This window comes from Lissotriton helveticus, chromosome 6 (genome assembly GCF_964261635.1).
Source record: "Lissotriton helveticus chromosome 6, aLisHel1.1, whole genome shotgun sequence".
In the NCBI taxonomy this organism is placed as follows: Eukaryota; Metazoa; Chordata; class Amphibia; order Caudata; family Salamandridae; genus Lissotriton; species Lissotriton helveticus.
The window spans coordinates 1,064,392,330-1,064,412,618 of record NC_136067.1 but is presented as its reverse complement, the minus strand read 5'-3'; the positions used below and the strand labels follow the sequence as shown (position 1 = coordinate 1,064,412,618).

The following is a 20,289-nucleotide window of genomic DNA, read 5'->3' as shown; positions in this document are numbered from 1 at the left end:
CTCTGTGACCAGTGAGGGGTGTCTACTCAGAGGCCCATGACTTGTGCTGCCGGAAAGTCTCACACAGAAAGCTCCGCTCCTAGCTCATGGAACACACCAAGGCGTATGAAATCCCAAAACCGGCTCAGGATCAAAGTCTAGTTCCCGGGTTTAGATCAGAAAGTAGAAGCCATCGTGCGGAGCTGCCCAGTCTGCCTCGCCACGAGTCCGCCAGACCGCCTGGCAACAGTCATCAAAGAAACAGGCCAAGGGTTCTATGGCAAAGAGTAAGCGTGGCTTTCGGCAGCCTTCCCAGAGGACAACACATGGTGGTCGCAGTAGATGATTATTCACGCTACCCGGAAGTTGAACTGATGGCAACAACGTCTGCCGCCTAAGTCATCCTGAAGCTGGAGAAGCTCATGGCCACCCTCGACCTGTTTGGAGAAATCCGCACGGATAATGAACACCCATTCAACAGCTCCGAGCTGACAGACTATCTGGCCTTCCACAAGATCAAACACCGCCATATAACCCCTCAATGGCCGCAAGCCAACGGGGAGGGGGAGCTCCTAATGAGAACCCTCACAAATGTGATCCAGATTGCAGTGGCTGAAAGTTTCAACACCGAACACGCCTTGTACCAGTTCCTATGGAAGTACAGACTCACGCCTCACTCACGCCACCTCACTTTTTCTTAATGGCACTAGGCGATTGGTCTCAGTATAGAGTGTGAGAGTTTCACGAAGGTACTAGGGTGCTAAGTTTTAACCTTGTATGTTTTCACAGAACCAATTCCCTTCCCCCCGGCGATTTACCGACACCAAGGCACATTCTTTGCCACGTGCAGGTAAAAGTTTATTTCATGGTGTGGAGCCGTTGAAAAAAGTTTTGTCACGCAATCATGCTAAGTAACCCTGACACCCACTCTGTATATTGTTACAGACTTATTGTTCCCAGTCCCCGTCCTGAAGAGAACCGTCAACCATCCGGTTCGAAACGCGTCGACATTCCCACCCTGTGGTCACTTAAAAGGGTGCACCTAGGAAGAGAACATATGTACCATCAGGGACCCTAGTGGTGCAACCCAATACAATTATTAAACCACAGTGTTGTCAGGCAGGCAGGCGTATCATTCCATCTGTCTCCGCTTGTCCCTTGGTTTCAAGTCCCCATGGACTGGGTATACCCTTGTGTTTTGTAAAAATTGTTTCATTGTATATAAATGCAATTTATGTTTGAGTATTGAATAACGTTATCGTTTCTTTGGTGTGTCATTTTTCAATTGCCTTTATTTAATTGTGTTTCTTTCACCTTGCAAATAATGTACATTGGTATGTGTGTATAAATGTAAATATTGTATTCTTGTATTCACTGACGTGAGAGTCTTTGGTTTGCCCATGTGTTTTGAAAAATTTGAAAAAAACAGACAAAAATGAAATAAATTGGTTTTGGTACAGAAGACCGTGGTTACGTAGTACATATTGACTGCGTGACTGATACTCACGATATCAATTTTTCCTTTCCAGCCATTCTGTTCTGTTTACTTTATTGTTGAGGTCCGGGCTGGATAGATGTAGGATCCAAAACCTTTGTTGTTGCACAGTTTGGTTGAGCGGGCGTTGGCTCGCAAGGTTTCCTTTATTTTTCGACATAAAAGTGTAGTCGATTTTTTCATTGATTGTAGCAAGGGAAGCTCTTGCTTCCCGCTTAAAAAACCCAACATGGCTGAACAGGACACGTTATCGTTCAGTGAGGACCATATCAAAAAACTAATGTCAGACTCCACACTTTTTTCATCCGTCAAACTCAGCAGCACAGCCAAACAGCTCAATTATGCCGATAAATTAACCAGACTTCGGAAAAAACATGTTCGAACGGAACTACATGGCCACTTTCTCCTTGCAAACTTGAGAGCAGGTACTATTCCATGGGGCCTCCAGATTAAAAACGTCCCTGTCATCTTTACCGACGATCCGGTCTATCGCAAAGGCTTCAGCTTTATCAGCACCAAATGCAGTAGGGACCTAATGGTACACACAGTCGAGACTGCCCAGCGAATACTCAAAAAAGAAGAAGAGGAAATTGAGGAACAACTCAAAGCCATTAGAGACAACCATACGGAAATTGAGGCAAAAGCTCTTCTTGAGAAAATTGAAAAGGAACTGGTCACGTTTAGAGACAACACCATCAACTTTAAGACAACAAAGTTCGAAAAAGATCAGAAGAACTTCAACATTGACAATGTGTATCCCTACCTAAAAGACGAATTCTACAGTAGATCGGATTCAATCAGGTATTTGAACTCCAACCAGGGGAGATCAAAGAGAAGATTCACCACCTTCTCGGAAACATCTTCCTCTGAATCGATGGAGGACTCCGATGCAGGCGAGGGTCCGTCGAACAGAAACCAGCAGAACAGGAACACCCCCAAGAGGCCTTTTTTAGGCCAGGGCCAACAGCCAAAGAGGACAAGATTCAAGCCCCAATGGGAGATGACCACGCGCAAGAAGCATTACAACTCATAAAACCGTCGTCCATCATCAACATCTCTGAAAAAACTTTGTCAAAAGCCGAACAAGAGGTCCTTGAAATGGGCCTTTCCTTTGTCCCTGGTGTCGCCATGGATTTTACCAAGATAAAATTGGAAGTGATGGAATTCTTTCGGAAGATCCGACTGCGTTGGTTTTTCAAGGATACAAATGAACAAGCCAACATGGAAGCGTCAGGCCTGAGGAACAAATCCTCCTTCTGTCCAGCCAATCATAATGTTTCAAAAAACATTCTAGCGTTTGAACGTTCAGTCATGTCATCACTCAACGTATTAGAGAATCAACGCCCGTTTGTTCCAAGAAATATTACTAAAAAACACAGAGAGGCCATTCTAGAACTCAGGACGCAGAAGGAAGCGGTTATCAGACAAGCGGACAAAGGGGGAGCGGTGGTCCTTTGGTCCAAGGAACTATATCGGACAGAGGGACGCAATCATGTGTACAATCAGGAGTGGTACCGCAAGATCAGTCATGACCCAACCCCTCAGATTCAGGACCAAATAAAAGGATTTGTAAATGCAGCCAAGGACGCAGGAATTCTGGGACCAAAGGAATCACAATATTTGATCAAACAACACCCACGGACTCCACATCTGTATTTCCTTCCCAAGGTGCATAAAGACCCCAAAGTACCACCGGGCCGCCCAATAGTCTCTGGGTGCGATTCTGTCCTTGAGCCCATCTCCAAATTCGTAGATGTATTCTTGAAACCGCTGGTGGTGCAAGTGCCATCCTACCTGAGGGATACAATGGACTTTATCAACAAGGTCGAGGGTGTACCATTTGATCCTTCTTGTCAGTTACTAGCTACCATGGATGTGTCCTCGCTATACACCCAAATACCCCAACAAGACGGCTTGGATGTCATGGAACTCTATCTGGAGGGCCGCCCCCGCCCACACAGGGTGCCTACAGAACTGATAATCTCTCTGGCTACGGTGGCTCTCAAAAAAAACTTCTTCACCTTTGAGGACGAAATGTTTTTACAAATTAAAGGCTCGGCTATGGGCTGTCCCTTCGCCCCCGAAATGGCCATATTGTTTATGGGCCAGTTCGAAGAAAAGTTTGTTCTCAACAACAACCCCTACAGAGATTCCATCGGACAATGGCTCCGATTCATAGATGATGTCTGGTGTGTGTGGAATGGCACATCTAAACAACTGGAAGAATTTCATGTGTGGCTGAACAACAGGACCCCGGACATTAAATTCAGCTTGAGCTACCATGAAAAAACCATCCCTTTTCTGGATGTCGAAGTCTCAGTGAAAGAAAATGCATTGTCATGCTCTTTGTATCAGAAGAAGACGGATAAGAACAATGCTCTTCATTACAAGAGCTACCATCCGCGCAGCCTAAGGGATAATCTCCCTTACGGCCAATATCTCCGCGTGCGACGTAATTGCACTACCATTGAGCAATTCGAATTGCATGGACAAGCACTTACTTCTAAATTACAGGAACGTGGCTACCCCCAGAAGCTCCTCAAACACTCTATGAAGAGAGCGAGATGGACACCCAGGGAACACCTTCTTGAAAAAAGATCTAAACCCGCGACGGACAGGATGGTGTGCGTCTCTACCTTTGGCCCACACACTAACCAGCTGCAAAAAATCATCAGACGCAGTTGGCATTTGGTCAAGGAAATCCTCCCGGACATAGGTGCCCCCCTTTTCGCTCTGAAAAAGAACAGAAGCATTGGGCAGATGATAACATCGACGAGACCGCAACCCAAAAAGGACCACCAGAATACCATCTTTGGAGCAAATCCTGTCACGGGGCATCGCAAGTGCGGGACCTGTTCCGTCTGCGAACTCACCATGGAAGGGTCACTATTCACAGATGGGAAGAAATTCTGGCGCCACAAGGAACACACGAACTGTAAAACCAAGTACGCTGTGTACGCCATCCAATGCCCATGCAACAAGCTGTATATCGGCAAAACCACCCAAGAGGTCCGCCAGCGTATTATCCAGCATCGTTCAAGAATCAATAACAAAATCTTGACAGCTCCACTTGTTTCACACTTTTTGCAAAAAAATCATTCCAGTCAAGACATCAGATGGACAGTCCTGGCAGTTATCAGGGGGGGCAGTGGAGACCCTGATCTACGTTTGTCCCAGAAAGAAGCATACCTCATTCTTAAGTTTGACACGTGCAATAGTGGCCTGAACGAAATGTCTGAAATTTCCAGTCTGTGATCTAATTTCGAATTTCTCGGCTGAGCCCGGCTGTGCTGCTGTGGTTGTAAATTCGGTTGCTCATTCATTTTTTACACTGTTCTGCACCTGGTGTACCCTCACGTTGTTGCACTCCCTCGGCATTCTGTCTACCCTTTGGCATGATCTGAGTCTTGCAAGCTCATTACTCCCTGTCGATTCAGTGCACGACCTTATGCAAACCTGTGTGAAAATACCGAAGCGCTGGCACGATCATATACTGAATTCACGTTGTGAATGCAGTGCCCAATAAGAGATTACATCTTTTCAATAAAATGCCCAGAACTACATGGACCATGATCCTTCACGCTTGCCGCCGCCTAGCCACTCCCACAAACCACCTGGTCCAGTAGTTTTCAAATAACCTACACAACGCTCCGACACACCGACACTGTGCGCGTTCCAGCTTGAGATACCCGGAGAGATTGAATCCCACAGACCAAGTGAGTGGATTGCAGGCCCCCTGCTAAACGCGTTTTATGCCGTATTTCTTTGACCGCCAGTCTCACGGGCAACCGAGGCTTAATCACCTCTGCTTCTTTGTAACGCAGGTCGCGGCTGAATTATTTACCAGCCCTGAAGTGACTTCTGGCCGCTAACGCTACATGCTTCAAAAGCCACCTACTCAGGTAGGAATTGTCACTCGGCACCATAATTCTAATATCGTGTGTCACATTGAGGCAGTGGTTTAAATTACGCGCACCGATTTTTGTGTGTTTATTCCAGCTGGCAAAACGAAACATATTCAATATGTAAACAGTCCCGCCCACGTGTGTGTACCGCGCGGCGGACAATCGATTGTTTAAGAATCCGACTCGGCTAACCACAGGTACGAGTTTGTTTTCTTAATGGCACTAGGCGATTGGTCTCAGTATAGAGTGTGAGAGTTTCACGAAGGTACTAGGGTGCTAAGTTTTAACCTTGTATGTTTTCACAGAACCAATTCCCTTCCCCCCGGCGATTTACCGACACCAAGGCACATTCTTTGCCACGTGCAGGTAAAAGTTTATTTCATGGTGTGGAGCCGTTGAAAAAAGTTTTGTCACGCAATCATGCTAAGTAACCCTGACACCCACTCTGTATATTGTTACAGACTTATTGTTCCCGGTCCCCGTCCTGAAGAGAACCGTCAACCATCCGGTTCGAAACGCGTCGACATTCCCACCCTGTGGTCACTTAAAAGGGTGCACCTAGGAAGAGAACATATGTACCATCAGGGACCCTAGTGGTGCAACCCAATACAATTATTAAACCACAGTGTTGTCAGGCAGGCAGGCGTATCATTCCATCTGTCTCCGCTTGTCCCTTGGTTTCAAGTCCCCATGGACTGGGTATACCCTTGTGTTTTGTAAAAATTGTTTCATTGTATATAAATGCAATTTATGTTTGAGTATTGAATAACGTTATCGTTTCTTTGGTGTGTCATTTTTCAATTGCCTTTATTTAATTGTGTTTCTTTCACCTTGCAAATAATGTACATTGGTATGTGTGTATAAATGTAAATATTGTATTCTTGTATTCACTGACGTGAGAGTCTTTGGTTTGCCCATGTGTTTTGAAAAATTTGAAAAAAACAGACAAAAATGAAATAAATTGGTTTTGGTACAGAAGACCGTGGTTACGTAGTACATATTGACTGCGTGACTGATACTCACGATATCAATTTTTCCTTTCCAGCCATTCTGTTCTGTTTACTTTATTGTTGAGGTCCGGGCTGGATAGATGTAGGATCCAAAACCTTTGTTGTTGCACACTTTTAGAAAGTCGACATTTTCTTGCCGTAACCATTTGGTGCCTGCAGTCTAATCTCGGGTCACATGACTAGATGTAGCTGGCAGTTGGTCTTTGTGTATTGCTCCCAGACAGTAAGACAAAGGGAAGCTTGGTGTTGGCAGGATGGGCCAATCTGAGTTAACGAGGGGGAGGAGCTATCACCTACCACACTTGCACATCACAAAGGCTCTGTCTGAGCACTCTTACAAAGGGTTTGGCACTGGTCTTTTATGCCCCCCCCCGACAAGGTGGGGCCAGGGCCCGGGAGGAAGGGGATGCCTGACACCTTAGGAGGGGGTGTAAACCTCTAGAATCTTCCTCCTCTTCAAAGTGGGTACCATGTAAAAATATTGGAGCCTTAGACCCAACTCTTCAGTACTCTTCTGGACCTGTGGACTCTGTCAGGAAGAAGGAGTGCTTTGCTGATAAAAGGCTGACACACTGCTGGACTGCCGTTCTGAAGGACTGGTGCCCTGCTGTACTGCCTATCTGACTTGCGCCCCTCTTGCCTGGGTGAGAAGGGCTAGACCTGCATCTCTAACACTAGGGCCCCAAATTGACTGCAAGGGCTAGTTGGCTTGCCTCCTGATCTGAGGCCTCACAGACATAGCCTTAGGGACAACTGTGGATTTAGCCGAACCAATGCATCACTTCTTCTGCTCTGTGCAATCCATAGCAGAACCAACGCATCACCTCTCCTGCATGGACTTTTCTGTCAAAAGCATTTCACGTCACCTTTGCAGCCCACAGCCTCATCGGAACTGCTGCTGAGCAACGCATCCCCAACTCAGGACAAGCATTGCAAGCATCTCATCCACAGCTGCCTCAGCAACAAAACAGGACTCCACATCGTAAACACCACAGCTTGTTTGGAACCATCCAGTGTAAGACACATCCAAGGATGCAGGATTTGGCATCAGAGTTTCACAGGTCCTCTTAACCGAAGCTGCATGAGGTATATCCAAGCAAACCCTCGCATTGCCCTAGCTGCGCTCGCATCCTCAATGCCAGACTCTGCAACTCTTCGCAACCAGGCTTAAGGTACTCTTGTTCAGCGGGCCTAAGTGGGTCCCTGTGGCCTGCCCATACTCCATACCACAGCCTGAACTTGCAATTTTGGCCAGGTCTAGCATGACCAGATATCCATAGTTGGCACTTTGTGTTTTTGGCACTATTTTCAATGAAATCTTTAAATTTGCATATCTCTTGTTCTACTGATTGGATTTTTGTCGTTTTGGTCTTTATTTATTTATAACATTTTGCTCTATTTCTCAAATTGGTATAGGAGTTTTCTTGGGTTGTGCTATTCCTTTATTACTGTTTGAAGTGCTGCATAGATACTTTACACATTGCCTCTAACTTAAGCCTGTCTGCTCTGTAAAAATCTATCAGAGGGTTGAGCATAGGTTAATTTGGGGTTTGGGTTACTTGTGCCTCACCCTGACAAACATTGGGCCCGATTCACAGAATGAACTTAAGACTAAATCCTAAACTTACTACTATTTGGTATTCACACAATGCACTTACTACTTTCGGGATTCACAGAATAAACTTACTACTTTCGGTATTCACAGAATAGATTTAAGACTACTAACTCTAAGTCCGAACTCGGCCCGGAACTTCCGGCTTGGGGGCGGAGCTTGCGGCTTGGAGGTGGGGATTTTAGCCATGCTGAAATCTCCACCTCTGGGCCGCAAGCTCCGACTCCGGGCTGGAAGCTCTGCCTCCGGGCTGCAAGCTCCGCCCCCAAGCCGGAAGCTCCGCCTCCGGGCCGGAATTTACGGCCCGAGTTCGGACTTAGAGTTAGTAGTCTTAAATCTATTCTGTGAATACCGAATGTAGTAAGTTTATTCTGTGAATCCCGAAAGTAGTAAGTTCACTCTGTGAATCCCGAAAGTAGTAAGTGCATTCTGTGAATACTAAATAGTAGTAAGTTTAGGATTTAGTCTTAAATTCATTCTGTGAATCGGGCCCATTGTGTTTACTGCTTGGGTAGGGGTGTTCACCTCTCAACCAGTAGCCCAATTTCTCAACGAGTTATTCCAATACCTCTATTATGATTAATAACCAGATTTCACGCTTACTTTTGGGTGTGATTACTACCGGTGGAGATTACGGCAATATTACAAAAGATAAAGATGCCTAATAGTCTAAGGCAGGGAGGGATCCATTTTGGATCCTCTCTTACTTGAAATGTTTATCTCTGATGCACCCAATGCCCCAGCATGGGCAAGATGCTTCCCAACTGACAGCACAGGGAGATGATTCAAAGTTTCATGCTGATGACACAATTCTGTTTGACCTTACCCCTATTGGCCTTCAAGATGCTTTAGATACATTTTGTCAATATTGCAAATTAAGTTATCTAAACATTAATATAGAAAACACCTAAGTAACTGTGTTCAGGAAAAAGCAAGTAAAATCCACAGTTGTTTGCATGGAGTTTGGATAGATCCCGTTTAGAAACAGTATTACGATGTTACTTAGAAGTAATCTTGGCTTTTATACATCATGTTAATGTGGCTATAGGTCACACCATAGGGTAGCAGGGAAGCTAAAGAAAGTAGACACATGTATCGGGAATAAATAAACGAAGAGAAAAATGTGAAGGAGACATGTGAGCTCCAATTAGTTAGCCTGCTACTCTTTGGGAATAAAGTGTTAGTTTAGAAAGAGCTGCACAAAATACAATAAGGAGAAATGTCGTTCTGGAAGAACTGGTTGAGATTAGCTCAAACCACACCCGGATTTGCTCTCCAGTTAGACACAAAATGTATTTAAATACTGTTGGAAATGGCCCTTTTTGCAGGGTTATCCCCAAACTTTTTGCTTCTTCCTACTATTGTTTTCTGACCTGCTGTTGTTGGTTTTAGGACTCTGGGCATTTTACCACTGCTGATCAGTGTTAAAGTGCATATGCTCTCTGTGTAAATTGTGTTATGGATTGGTGTTTCCATGATTGGATATTTGATGTACTTTTTAGTCCCTTTAAAGTGCACTGAGTGTGCCAGGGCCTGTAAATCATGCTACTAGTGGGCCTGCAGCACTGATAGTGCCACCCACTTGGGTAGCCTTAAAAAGGTAAATCAGACCTGCCATAGCAGAGTGTGGGCAGTTGGTAACTGCCATGTTGACTTGGCCAGTGCACACACTTGTTAGTCCCTAACCTTCCATTTTCTTACATGTCAGGCACCCCTAAGGTAGGCCCTAGGTACCCCTGTGGGCAGGGTGCAGTGTATGTGAAAGGTAGGACATGCCCTGGTGTGTGTGGCGTGTCCTGATAGTTAATAACAGCCAATTTCGTTTTTCACTATTGCAAGGCTACCTGTTCCCCATAGGACAGAATGGGAAGTTTGTTTATAACGATGCATCTTTTAGTAAAGGTGATTTTTACATTCTGTGTTTCAAAATACCACTTTTAGAAAGTAGGTATTCTCTTGCTCAGTCATCCCAGGTGCCTCTGCTGGAATGTGGATTGCCTATCTGGGTTTTGGATGACAGATGGCTTGGAAGCAGGGCTGGCTCCCGATGGTCTAGGTAGGTCAGGAAAGGGCTGAATAGACCTGGGCTGCGATGGGGGAAGAGGGAGGAGATTTCCTTGCACCTCAAAGGGCCTGGTCTGCCTCTGACAATGCTGTCTCCACCCCCTGCCATGAAATCACACCAGAGAAGGCAGAACTGGTTCTGCTGGGCACAGACACCCTCTGCCTAGAGGATCAAAGGATTTTTTGGTACAAATACTGGGACCCAGACCCCTGTACTTTAGAACTCTTTTGGATCAAGAAGAGTGACAAGAAGAAGGACTGGAAAAGCTGTGAAGAAAACCTACCACTTTGCTGTGTTGGCCTGCAGTGGCTGCTTCTGTCTTGAGCAGTGAAAGGACTGGACTGAACTTTCTGCAATCTGCTTTGTGAGTCTCTCCAAGGGCTTGAGGTAGAGCTTGCCCCCTGTTCAAGAAGTCTCAGGAACAACAAACACTTCAAGCTCTTCTGCCCGCAGCACGGGGGACTGTGTATTTTGCACTGTAACAGAGGAAAAGCAAATTGATGGCGTCTACAATGCCGCTGCCGACTCCGTGTCCTGACTGCATCACAGAGAGCACCACCGCACTGCGACTCTGGTCTCACCGATGACACCTGCTGATGCCCCCACTGAGCCGCTGCTCGCACCGCGACCTGTGGGCACCGCCTCGCTTCAGGAAGACGCATTGGCACCACAGAGGGCACCGCTGCAATGCTACACCACGAAATGGTCTCACCGACGACATCTTCTGATGCCGCCACCGAGCCGTTGCTCACACCGCGACCAATGGGCACTGCACTCTGCACCACCTCGCTTCATGACGACGCCTTGGTATCCCCGACGCCGCCGCTCCATGCCGAAATCAACGCCGCTGCTTGCACCGTGGCTCGAGGGCACCGCTCATAAAGTTACACGACGCACCGGCCTCATCCCACACCACAGCCTTGGCCTACCGACGTCAGTGCCATCGACTCCAGTTCGTCAGGCGACGATAGCGCTTCAACGACGACGACGACGACGACGCTGCTTGCACCGTGACCTGCTAGCACTGTGACGAGCACCGCCTTCATCTCGCACCCTGACCCTGGTCTCACCAACGATGCCATCTGACGCTGACACTGAGCCACTGCTCGCACCGTGACCTGAGAGCACCGCACGCGGCACCGGTGGACTTTGCATCGCAGCACCCAACGCCGGCCGACGCCAGTGCTCCTAACTCCAACAGAGAGGAGTCCGACCTGCAACGTGTGTGACTTTGAGGGCCACGACTCCTTCACTGACCTCCGGAACTAACGCCTGTGGACGCCGTTTCAGAAGCTCTACGAGAGGTCGCTGACGCCCTACATTTCTAAAAGGTACTGTTTGCGGGTCTTCCTGACACTGTAGCTGGCCTGTGATGACGCGGTCAGCCAGAACTGTTTGGATTTGATTGCTCATGATGCCGTGATAGCCCCGGACGGAGCTATCGACATCAAGGAACTGTTTTTAAAGCGTATTTTGACAAATGTGGATTTTTAAGTACTGTATGGTGGATTTTTACCGTTTGTGGTCTTGTCTTAAGCAGATAAAAATATTGGATATTTTTCTAAACTGGTGTGGTGTCCTTTTGTAGTGCTTACGCTGTATTACTGTTGGTTATGTGCAAATGCTTTACACACTGCCTCTAAGAAAAGCCTGACTGCTCGTGCCAAGCTACAAAGGGGGTGAGCAGTGGTTATTTTAGGAGTGTAACTCCCTTATCCTGACTAGAGTGGTGGTTTCTGCCTTGCTTGACACATGCCCTAGCCTGCCTAAAATCCAATTTCTAACAAATACTTTTCATGAATATTAACATACTGGCACAGAATTTATGTAGCAGGTAAAGACACTGTGTGGTTTATCACCCAAAAATATGTGGTCACTCGATAAAATGTCTTGGTATTCAACTTGAAATGTACATTTTGAAGCTGATTCTGGAAGAAGGTTCAGCTGGTCTAAGTCATCTTACCGGGAAGAGCAAACTAAAGCACAAAACTAATCAGAGCTTTGAAGGAGACTGACTTGAAAGCAGATGTCTACAATATATCCATCTAATCATGGCAAAGTGTCAAGACAAGGTCAGCAATACTTGGAGCCTGATTTAGACAATGGCCGTTTTTACTCTCTCCATCAGGATGGTGGAAGACATTACAACCACCACCCTGATACAATGAAGACCACCATATTTAAAGGTCATAGCTGGCCTAACGGTGATGTCTGCACCGCCAGAGGAACCCGAAAGTACCAAAAGTCTAGTGGACTGTGTCTGTTTTGACGCCCCCCCCATCAAATGTTTTGGAATTCAAAAACAAACTTCCAAAGAGGAAGTTTGTTTTTGAAAAACAAATAACTAATAACCCCCACATCTAGAGTGATTTTTCTTGGATTTTTTTTTGGGGGGGGTGGAATATTTTTAATTTTCTGATCAACACTGCAAAGATTTTACCTGGCTCTGATTGACAGGTCAAAAGAACAACAGAAGGTCAGCCCCAAAAGGGCAGGCAATATAATACCCTTACTCCGAAGACCAGCTCTCCGGCATGCCATTTGAGTAAACTTTCTATAGACAGAGGGAAAGAGAGCACCACAAATGGAAAGGTAACGTCCGCCCAACTCTAGATCGGTGGGGACTTCAGCAGACAAGGCAGTCCACCAAACCCTAAATAGGACATTGATAATTATTTAATCCCAAGAAATCAGGAGATTAATGATGAAAAAAAGCTGCCATTAAATGAAATAAAGAGTACAAAGAAGAAATGTCATAGGGGCATATTATCAAGGGATTTATCTCCCTTTTTTTGGCTTTAAAAGCCAAGATAGCTGAGATAAAATTAGCTCCCTATCAGCAACAGGGTGCTAAAACGCAAATTCACATGTTAGCACCCTTTTTCTCTACGCTTCCCCAAAGGGGGCGTTCCAGAGAAAAATAATAGGAGAAATGTTGTTAAGCAACATTTCTCCTATTATCAAGGATTTCGCTAACCCTGTTAGTGATAAAAAAAAGCAGCGCTAACCACGGTTAGCACTGCTTTTTTTACACCTGGTATTTTCCTGACTTAGCCATGATATCCTATGGAAGGTGGATTTCATGGCTAAGTTTGTGAGCCCCTATCATCAAGCTAACGCCAAACTTCGAGAGATTATCGTTGGTTTTCCAGCGATAATCTCTCATTTGGCAGTTAGCACGAGGATTTTTATCACTTCTGAGATAAACCTTGCTAATAGCAAGTTATCTCTGCGATAATTTCCGGCGATGCTTAGCGTTAAAAAATGTGTTACTAAGCATCGTTAGCGATAAATATCACTAATCGTTGGTAATATGCCCCTAAGTTCTCATAAATATGTATATTATGCCAAGCCATGGTCCAGTCTCTGACTTGTGATTTTATTATGTGATGTTCATAGCAAAATTCGTAGAACATTACTCCCTCAAGATAATTACAGATTGTGAAGAACACCAGAAGTCATATTTTATCTGATGATTAAATGCACACACATATACCTGCCTATGTTGCAAAATATGGATCCAAACAGTGTACATTGATAAAGTGAGTTTTATTTTTCTTTCTGTTTCTCTCATTTAATAATTTTCCGGTGTAGATTTATGCAACTGATCATTTTATGTAATGTGTATCAAGCTTAATTTGGCAAAGGCAGACACAAAATAAACTTTAAACTTATATCTGTGATCTTTTGGTAAGAAGTACAAAGTAACAACAAATATGCTAATGAACTGTTTTAAGAGTGTAAAAATTCAATGCACACCTAACCTAAGAGTAGACCTTGGCAGAGGAGACAACTCTGTAGAACTTTGAGACTCTGCCAGTATTATAATTACACTTCAGCAGAAACAAACATTGAGTGTCTCATTACCGGTTGGGAGCATTCCAAAGCACATGCTCGTTCTGAAAAGAGTCCAATACTGTATATTCTTCATATTTTGATATTTCATACATAAAAATGTACCTAGGTCACACTGGAAACTACTTAGTTAGGGGCGGCAAACTAAGTTTAGAGCTCGCAAATGCACTCCAAAGTAGAACTTGGTCAATTTTTCAGAATGAAAGACAAATAGATACATTAACTTGAACAAAATATGTTTAGGTAAATTCTTATCTGGCATATTCCTCGTGGTTGTCCTGAGAACTCAACTTAGGTAGGCGACCAGCTCAGTATTATAGGAAATTGATCTCTATGCGAAAACATTGTAGCATGGAGTTTGCCGCTGCTTTATTTCCCAATAGATCAGTGCAGAAGGGGATCAAAGTACCTGCAGATAAATCGAGCTTCTCCATCACATTTCTGAGCGCAATCTTCATCACTGGATGTCGTGTAAAAGAACTTCTTCAGACTGAATAGCCACGCCCCTTCTGTTTTCACGTAGTCATCTATTAAGGCGCATGTGACTGTGGCAGAGTACAAACAAAAAGTTACACCTCAAGAGTTACTTTGTCATTCGACCTTCTGCAATGCATTATAAACCTTCATCTAATGCTAAATGAGAAATTAACAAAAACGCATTCCGTAGGGATAACCACCATTCAGAAAATGGCGTCCCACTTCCCCAAGGATCACAGAACACTCTGCCATTTCTTATGAGCTTACACATTTTCTTTGGGAGATGTTTTACAGATGGAGGAAGTGATTTCTTTTGAAATGTATGTAGTACCAGCTTTTTTAAAGTCATGGCTAGACAGTGAAAGCGCTGTGTTCGATACATGTTGTTTCCATTAAGAGGCCCTGGGAAATAACCTTTACAAGGTAACCATTACATCGCACTACACTTACAACACAGGCATTACATCGATACATCCTTTACAACGCATGACTCTACAACGCAGGCATTACAACACATACCATAACAACGCATGGCACTACATCATCGCATGTCACTACAACGCAGGCATTACAACGCATACCATTACAACGCATACCATTGAAGTTAGAATAGTAATTTTTTTAACCCCTACACTATCCAACACTTACCCTACTGTTGCACCCCCTGGAGTTAGAATAGTAATTTTTACCCCTATACTATCCAATACTTACCTTAAATGCAATGTAATGGTATGCGTTGTAAAGGTAGTATGCGATGTTATGGAATGCGTTGTAAAAGTAGTTTTTTAAAATGCGATGTAGTGTCATGCGATGTAATGGAATGCGTTGTAGTGGATGTTGCAATGTAAAAACTGCATTGTAAGTGCATGCGTTGTAAATGTATGCGTTGTAACGTCATACTTTCAGAGGCCCTACAGCCTGCTTATAGCTTACTATTTGTTCGTTTCAGCATCGTTCTCATATCCTCTGCTCCCCTTTGTCATCGCATGCATTCATCATACCTGTTCTTATGTTGGCCCTCCCCTAGAGCAAGGACCAAGTACTTTTGTCCATCCATGCTCTCATGTTTGTAGCTACTTTTTGCTAGTCTTTAAGCACTCCATATGAGTACTCGTATTTTTGCTCTCTCACACCCATGCCTGTTGCGTCTTTTCCTTCTTTTGCCTCTTCCACCCTCCCCATCTCTGTTGATTCTTTTACATCTCACGCCTGGGCCTGTCCATTTCTCCTGTACCTCCCCCTTCCTCCCCGCCCCTGCTCGGGTTTCCCCATCCCTCTTCTATTTGCTCTCATTATTTTTTGCAGTTTTCTATAATGAAAACTCGATCGAACGTATTGCAGCACTTTACATGAGCCCCAGTTACATTACAAAATACCACAATGCCTTTTTTTAAAGGCATGAAGAAATAAGTATTTTTCCCAGAATCACAGGATGTTGAGCCAACGCTGTCCCTGTTTGCTGTAGTTGAATTCTGTCCCACATGGGCAGGTAGTGGCAGTGCTTCTCCATCTTCCACCTCCACCCTAGGTATCCCCCAGTTGAGCTTGGTTGTGGGTGTGTGGACGAGGGTGTTAGTGCATTACCTTATTTCCTCCTAACGTGTCAATGTTTTTTAATAAAAATGTTTTGTATTGGCTTGTTTGTCTCCCTATTTCAAGAGACCAGGTCATGCTGCAGTGTTCTGTGGTAGGGCAGTCGCTTGGTGGTTTGCACTAGGGGCCTCATTTATGAAGCCTTGCGTGAGTTTTGCGCTTCCGATGCGTCACTTTTTGTGACGCATCGGCGGCGTAAAACTTGCCTCCTGATGCGCACTATTTACAAAGTGACGCATCTAAGCAGATGCGTCACTTTGTAAACCCCTGCGCTACATTATACCTGCGTCAGGTATAATGTATGCAAAGGGGGCGTTCACACGCAAAAAGCCTCGTAATAGTGACGCAGTGAAATCTATGAGATTTCACTGCGTCACTTTTAGGACGCTGTTGCGTCAAAATCTTGCGCCTGCCTCACAACAGGCGTAAGACTGACGCAAGCCCTTTCACATGGGGCTTTCCCCATGTGAAAGGACGCATTGCTGGAGTTGCGTCACTTTTGTGACACACCCCAGCAATTGGTGACTTTTGCGCTTACAGATACGTCAGAAATACTGACGTATCTGTAACTCCTTGCGACATGATGCGTCATATTATAGATATGACGCATCAATCATGTCGCAGGGAGAGCGCAGTGAAAAGTGGCGCATCGCTGTTTTCACGCAGCGATGCGTCACTTTTCATAAATAAGGCCCCTATGACTGCAGGCTCATGGCCCTGAGTTTTGTAAGACGCCACAGAAGAGAGCTGCAGTGTGAGCTCACTCACTAGTGAACTGATGAATATGCTTGCAAAGGGAAAATAAATGTTTTTAACTGACCTGGTGCTGGAATGAGACGATGGCTGCTGCCATTGCCCAGATCTGGTACACAGCAAAGTTCATCTCTCTGTTCCCAAACTTGAAATCATGGAAGGGGCAATAATGTTGCCATCAAATTTGGGCCGGCAACACTCTGATCGGGTGAGAAGACAGTCTTGTAGCTAATGTTTTCTAGTCTGGTGTCTTTTTGAAAGTTTCTTTGAGAGAGGAAGGCTAGTCTTTGTGTTCATCCATTCTGCCTCCTCCATCCAGTGCATCATCAAGCAGCATGATTTAAAGCATGTGAAGGTAAATACTTAGGGGCAGATTTACAAGTCCCTTGCGCCACTTTTGCGTCATTTTTAACATGGGAAAAATGACGCAAAAGTGGTGCAAGGGGCTTGTAAATCTGTCCCTTGGATTCCTAAAGCACGTGGGCATTGAAATCTCAATGCAGGGTAAAGTTCAAGTTCAGCTTCTCATGTCAGAACAACATTAGGCAACGTTAGTGCGACCGATTGTGCTCTGAATCGTCGTGTCGGAGTGCTCCCCGCCAAGTGAAGGGAAATACTAGTTCTGTGCCTTTGCTGTGAATTCTGGTAAATTTCCTCCCAATTTTCAAGAGTGGCTGTGGCCATGGCCGCCAAATCTTTTGCTGCCTTCCTCTTCCGGGAAGCCATTAAAAATCGGGGGTTCTGGTTCGATGAGAGCCTTTCCTTCACGATACATATTATGAAGTTGGCAGGATGCTGCTTTGGCCTTCTTAAAACCTTTAGAAAATTCTTTCCACTTTTGCCGCATGCAGCGAGGACAACGGTCACATGTGCTCTAATTCTGTCACGTTTGGATTATGCCAATGCCCTTTTTGCGGGTGTGCCAGTCTACCTGTTAAAAAGACTTCAGGTGGTTCAAAATGCGGCAGCTAGATTGCTACTGGGCACTTCTGCTAGGAGCAGCATTCACCATCAGCTGCGCTCTCTCCATTGGCTCCCCGTGGTGGATAGAGTTAAATTAAAATCTTTGTTCCTGGCGCATCGTGCTCTCCACAGGCTCGGTCCTCGCTATCTGCAGACTTGGTTCTCTTTTTATGTTCCTTCGCGAGCCCTCCGATCCATGTCCCTGCGCCTTGCCCTGGTTCCCCGTTTTAAGTATCAGAGGCTTGGGGCAGCTCCTTGACTGTGAAGGCAGCAGTGGCCTGAAATGCTCTTCCTCTTGTCCTGCGATCTATCCAGGACCCTGTGGGTTTTAAGCAGAAATTAAAGACTCACCTCTTTACCTGTTAGCTTCCTTCTTCCCCCCTCAGGCATCGCACCGGGACACTCAAGAGTATCTTTGCGCGTTATAAATATAGGTAACATAACATAACATAACTTGGAGTCCTGTTGTGTTAAAGGGGGCAATGCTAGGAAAGCTAGAAGGCAAAGAAAGAAATCGAGAGTTATCTGGTTCTCTGAAGGACTCGTTCTCCTGTTAGTCCAGAATTCAGCCATAAAGTGCATTGGTCTTGAGTACCTGTGAAAGGGTATTCTTTGCCATAAACATTTTATATGTGTTTCACAGCTCTGACTTTCACAAGACTGAATCAGATTTCAGAGCAAAGGAGACGCAGGGATGAATAGCGGTTCTCCCAGTTTCTGGGCACCCTATACATCAGGTGCATTTTGCTTTTAAACACTGTGATATAGGACAGCAGCACTGGGTGTACACTCCATAATTTATCCTGTGTACCAGACTGTGCATACGCTGTCCCTTGCAAGACATTATCAGCTTGCAGTGTTGTTTTCTGCCCATGTGCTTCTCCACACCATCCGTGATGACTTGCCATTGTCGCTTCCCCACTCAACCTGAATGCTGTGCTCCCTCTAATCCATTTATTTCCCCCCTCCAAGTTCCTGTTTCTCCATTTGCTTCTCTCCTAATGCCCTACTTATTGCTTCCCATCATCCGCGCCCCCATGTTGCTTATGCCTGTCCCCGTATTGTCCCCCTGCCTTTCTGGTGTTTGCACCATGTTACTTCCTCCAGCCCAACTTGCTTTCCTGACCCGCTCACACAATTTTTTTTAATTTATCAATCCAACTTGGATCGAAAACAAGAAATGCCATCATTTCGTAGAGTGTGAAATTGCTTTTTTTCCTTGTTTTAGCAATGCTTTTTTAGCATTAGGAATGCTGTACAGCATAGTTGAAATCATTAGCAAAGCCAATAGGTCCCAAAGGTGAGACCTATGGGCTTTGGCAATGCTTGTTAAGTATCTACCCACTTTGACTTTCCTCAGTCTGCCCTCGTGGATGTCAAGTTACTTTTCATTGAGAAGATTGTATGCTCTGCCCAAGGTACAATTGTTTAAGTAAAGCCTTCTGAAATGCTCTTATTTCATTGATTCTTGGAAAATCACACCTAGAGTGCAGTTATAGTTAGGAAAATACATTTTAAAATCCTGAAATGTTCCAGTTAGGGTTAGCTCTGGAAATCATAGCTCACACACCTGCCATCATAACATAACTGGCACATCAAATGCCTCACCCTTACGGTTACAGATGACTTCACAAATAACTTAATGATCTGACATGTTACTTTACCATTAATGTTGTGAATGAAACATCTATGGATGGAGTGTGCTAGACCTGGCATCCTTGACATGGTTTCCCCATATCTTTTTGCCTACAGGCCTCCTGTTTTTGCTGACTTAGTTTTTGCTGGTCTTACAACTCTGTGCACTTTACCACTACTAACCAATGCTAATGTGCTTGCGCAATTGGCATATTTAATTTACATGTAAGTCCCTAGTAAAGTGGTACTACATGTTCCCAGGGCCTGTAAATTAAATGCTACTAGTGGGCCTGGAGCACTAGTTGTGCCACCCTCTTAAGTAGCACTCTAAACATGTCTCGGGCCTGTCATTGCAGTCTGTGTGTAAAGTTCTAAACGGCCATTTCAACCTGGAAAGGAAAACTTTGCCTGGCCCAAACCTTCCTTTTTAATACATATAAGTCAGGGGCATGGTTTAATCGCCTGCAAGATGGGCGCTACTCCCTGAAGCTCCGAGAGGTGCCGGACCCAGGAACACTTTCAGAGCTGCAATTCGCCCTGTTTACTAACATGGAATGGAGATTCTAGCATGCGAACAGGGGGCACAGGTATTTTTGTCTTTGGCCCTCTAAAAAGCTACCTCTGATGCAGTTTTCCTCTGCTCCATTTTCTCAGCAAAAGCGGGAGCAGCGGCCACCATTTTCTCTCCTCTGAAGCGCAGTGACGAGCAACTTTCATTTGTGCTATGCGCTACCTGCAAAAATATATCAGGCATGCTTGGAGACTGTTTTTAGGACATTTTAAGTCTTATAAATGCTGTGCCTACTCTTAGACTGGTTTCTTTTTTCTTTTTCCTCAATGACTCCATTCCTCAGCATGGCTGTCAGCAAGCTCCTCCTGCTACATTAGCCGTTTGGCCTCTTTTGCTAATTTTTCGCTTGTGATATATTGTAAGAGTTTATGGATTG

The 20,289-nt window shown here is 45.0% G+C and overlaps 1 protein-coding gene across 1 annotated transcript in view; it reads right to left on the bottom strand.

The window, feature by feature from the left end:
• PLG (plasminogen) overlaps positions 1 to 20,289 on the bottom strand; it is a 301,774-nt gene that overhangs the window by 252,995 nt on the left and 28,490 nt on the right. Inside the window, exon 2 of the mRNA XM_078648716.1 lies at positions 14,331 to 14,466. Within this exon, the coding sequence (XP_078504842.1) occupies positions 14,331 to 14,466 (136 nt within the window). The remainder of the gene's footprint in view (positions 1 to 14,330; positions 14,467 to 20,289) is intronic.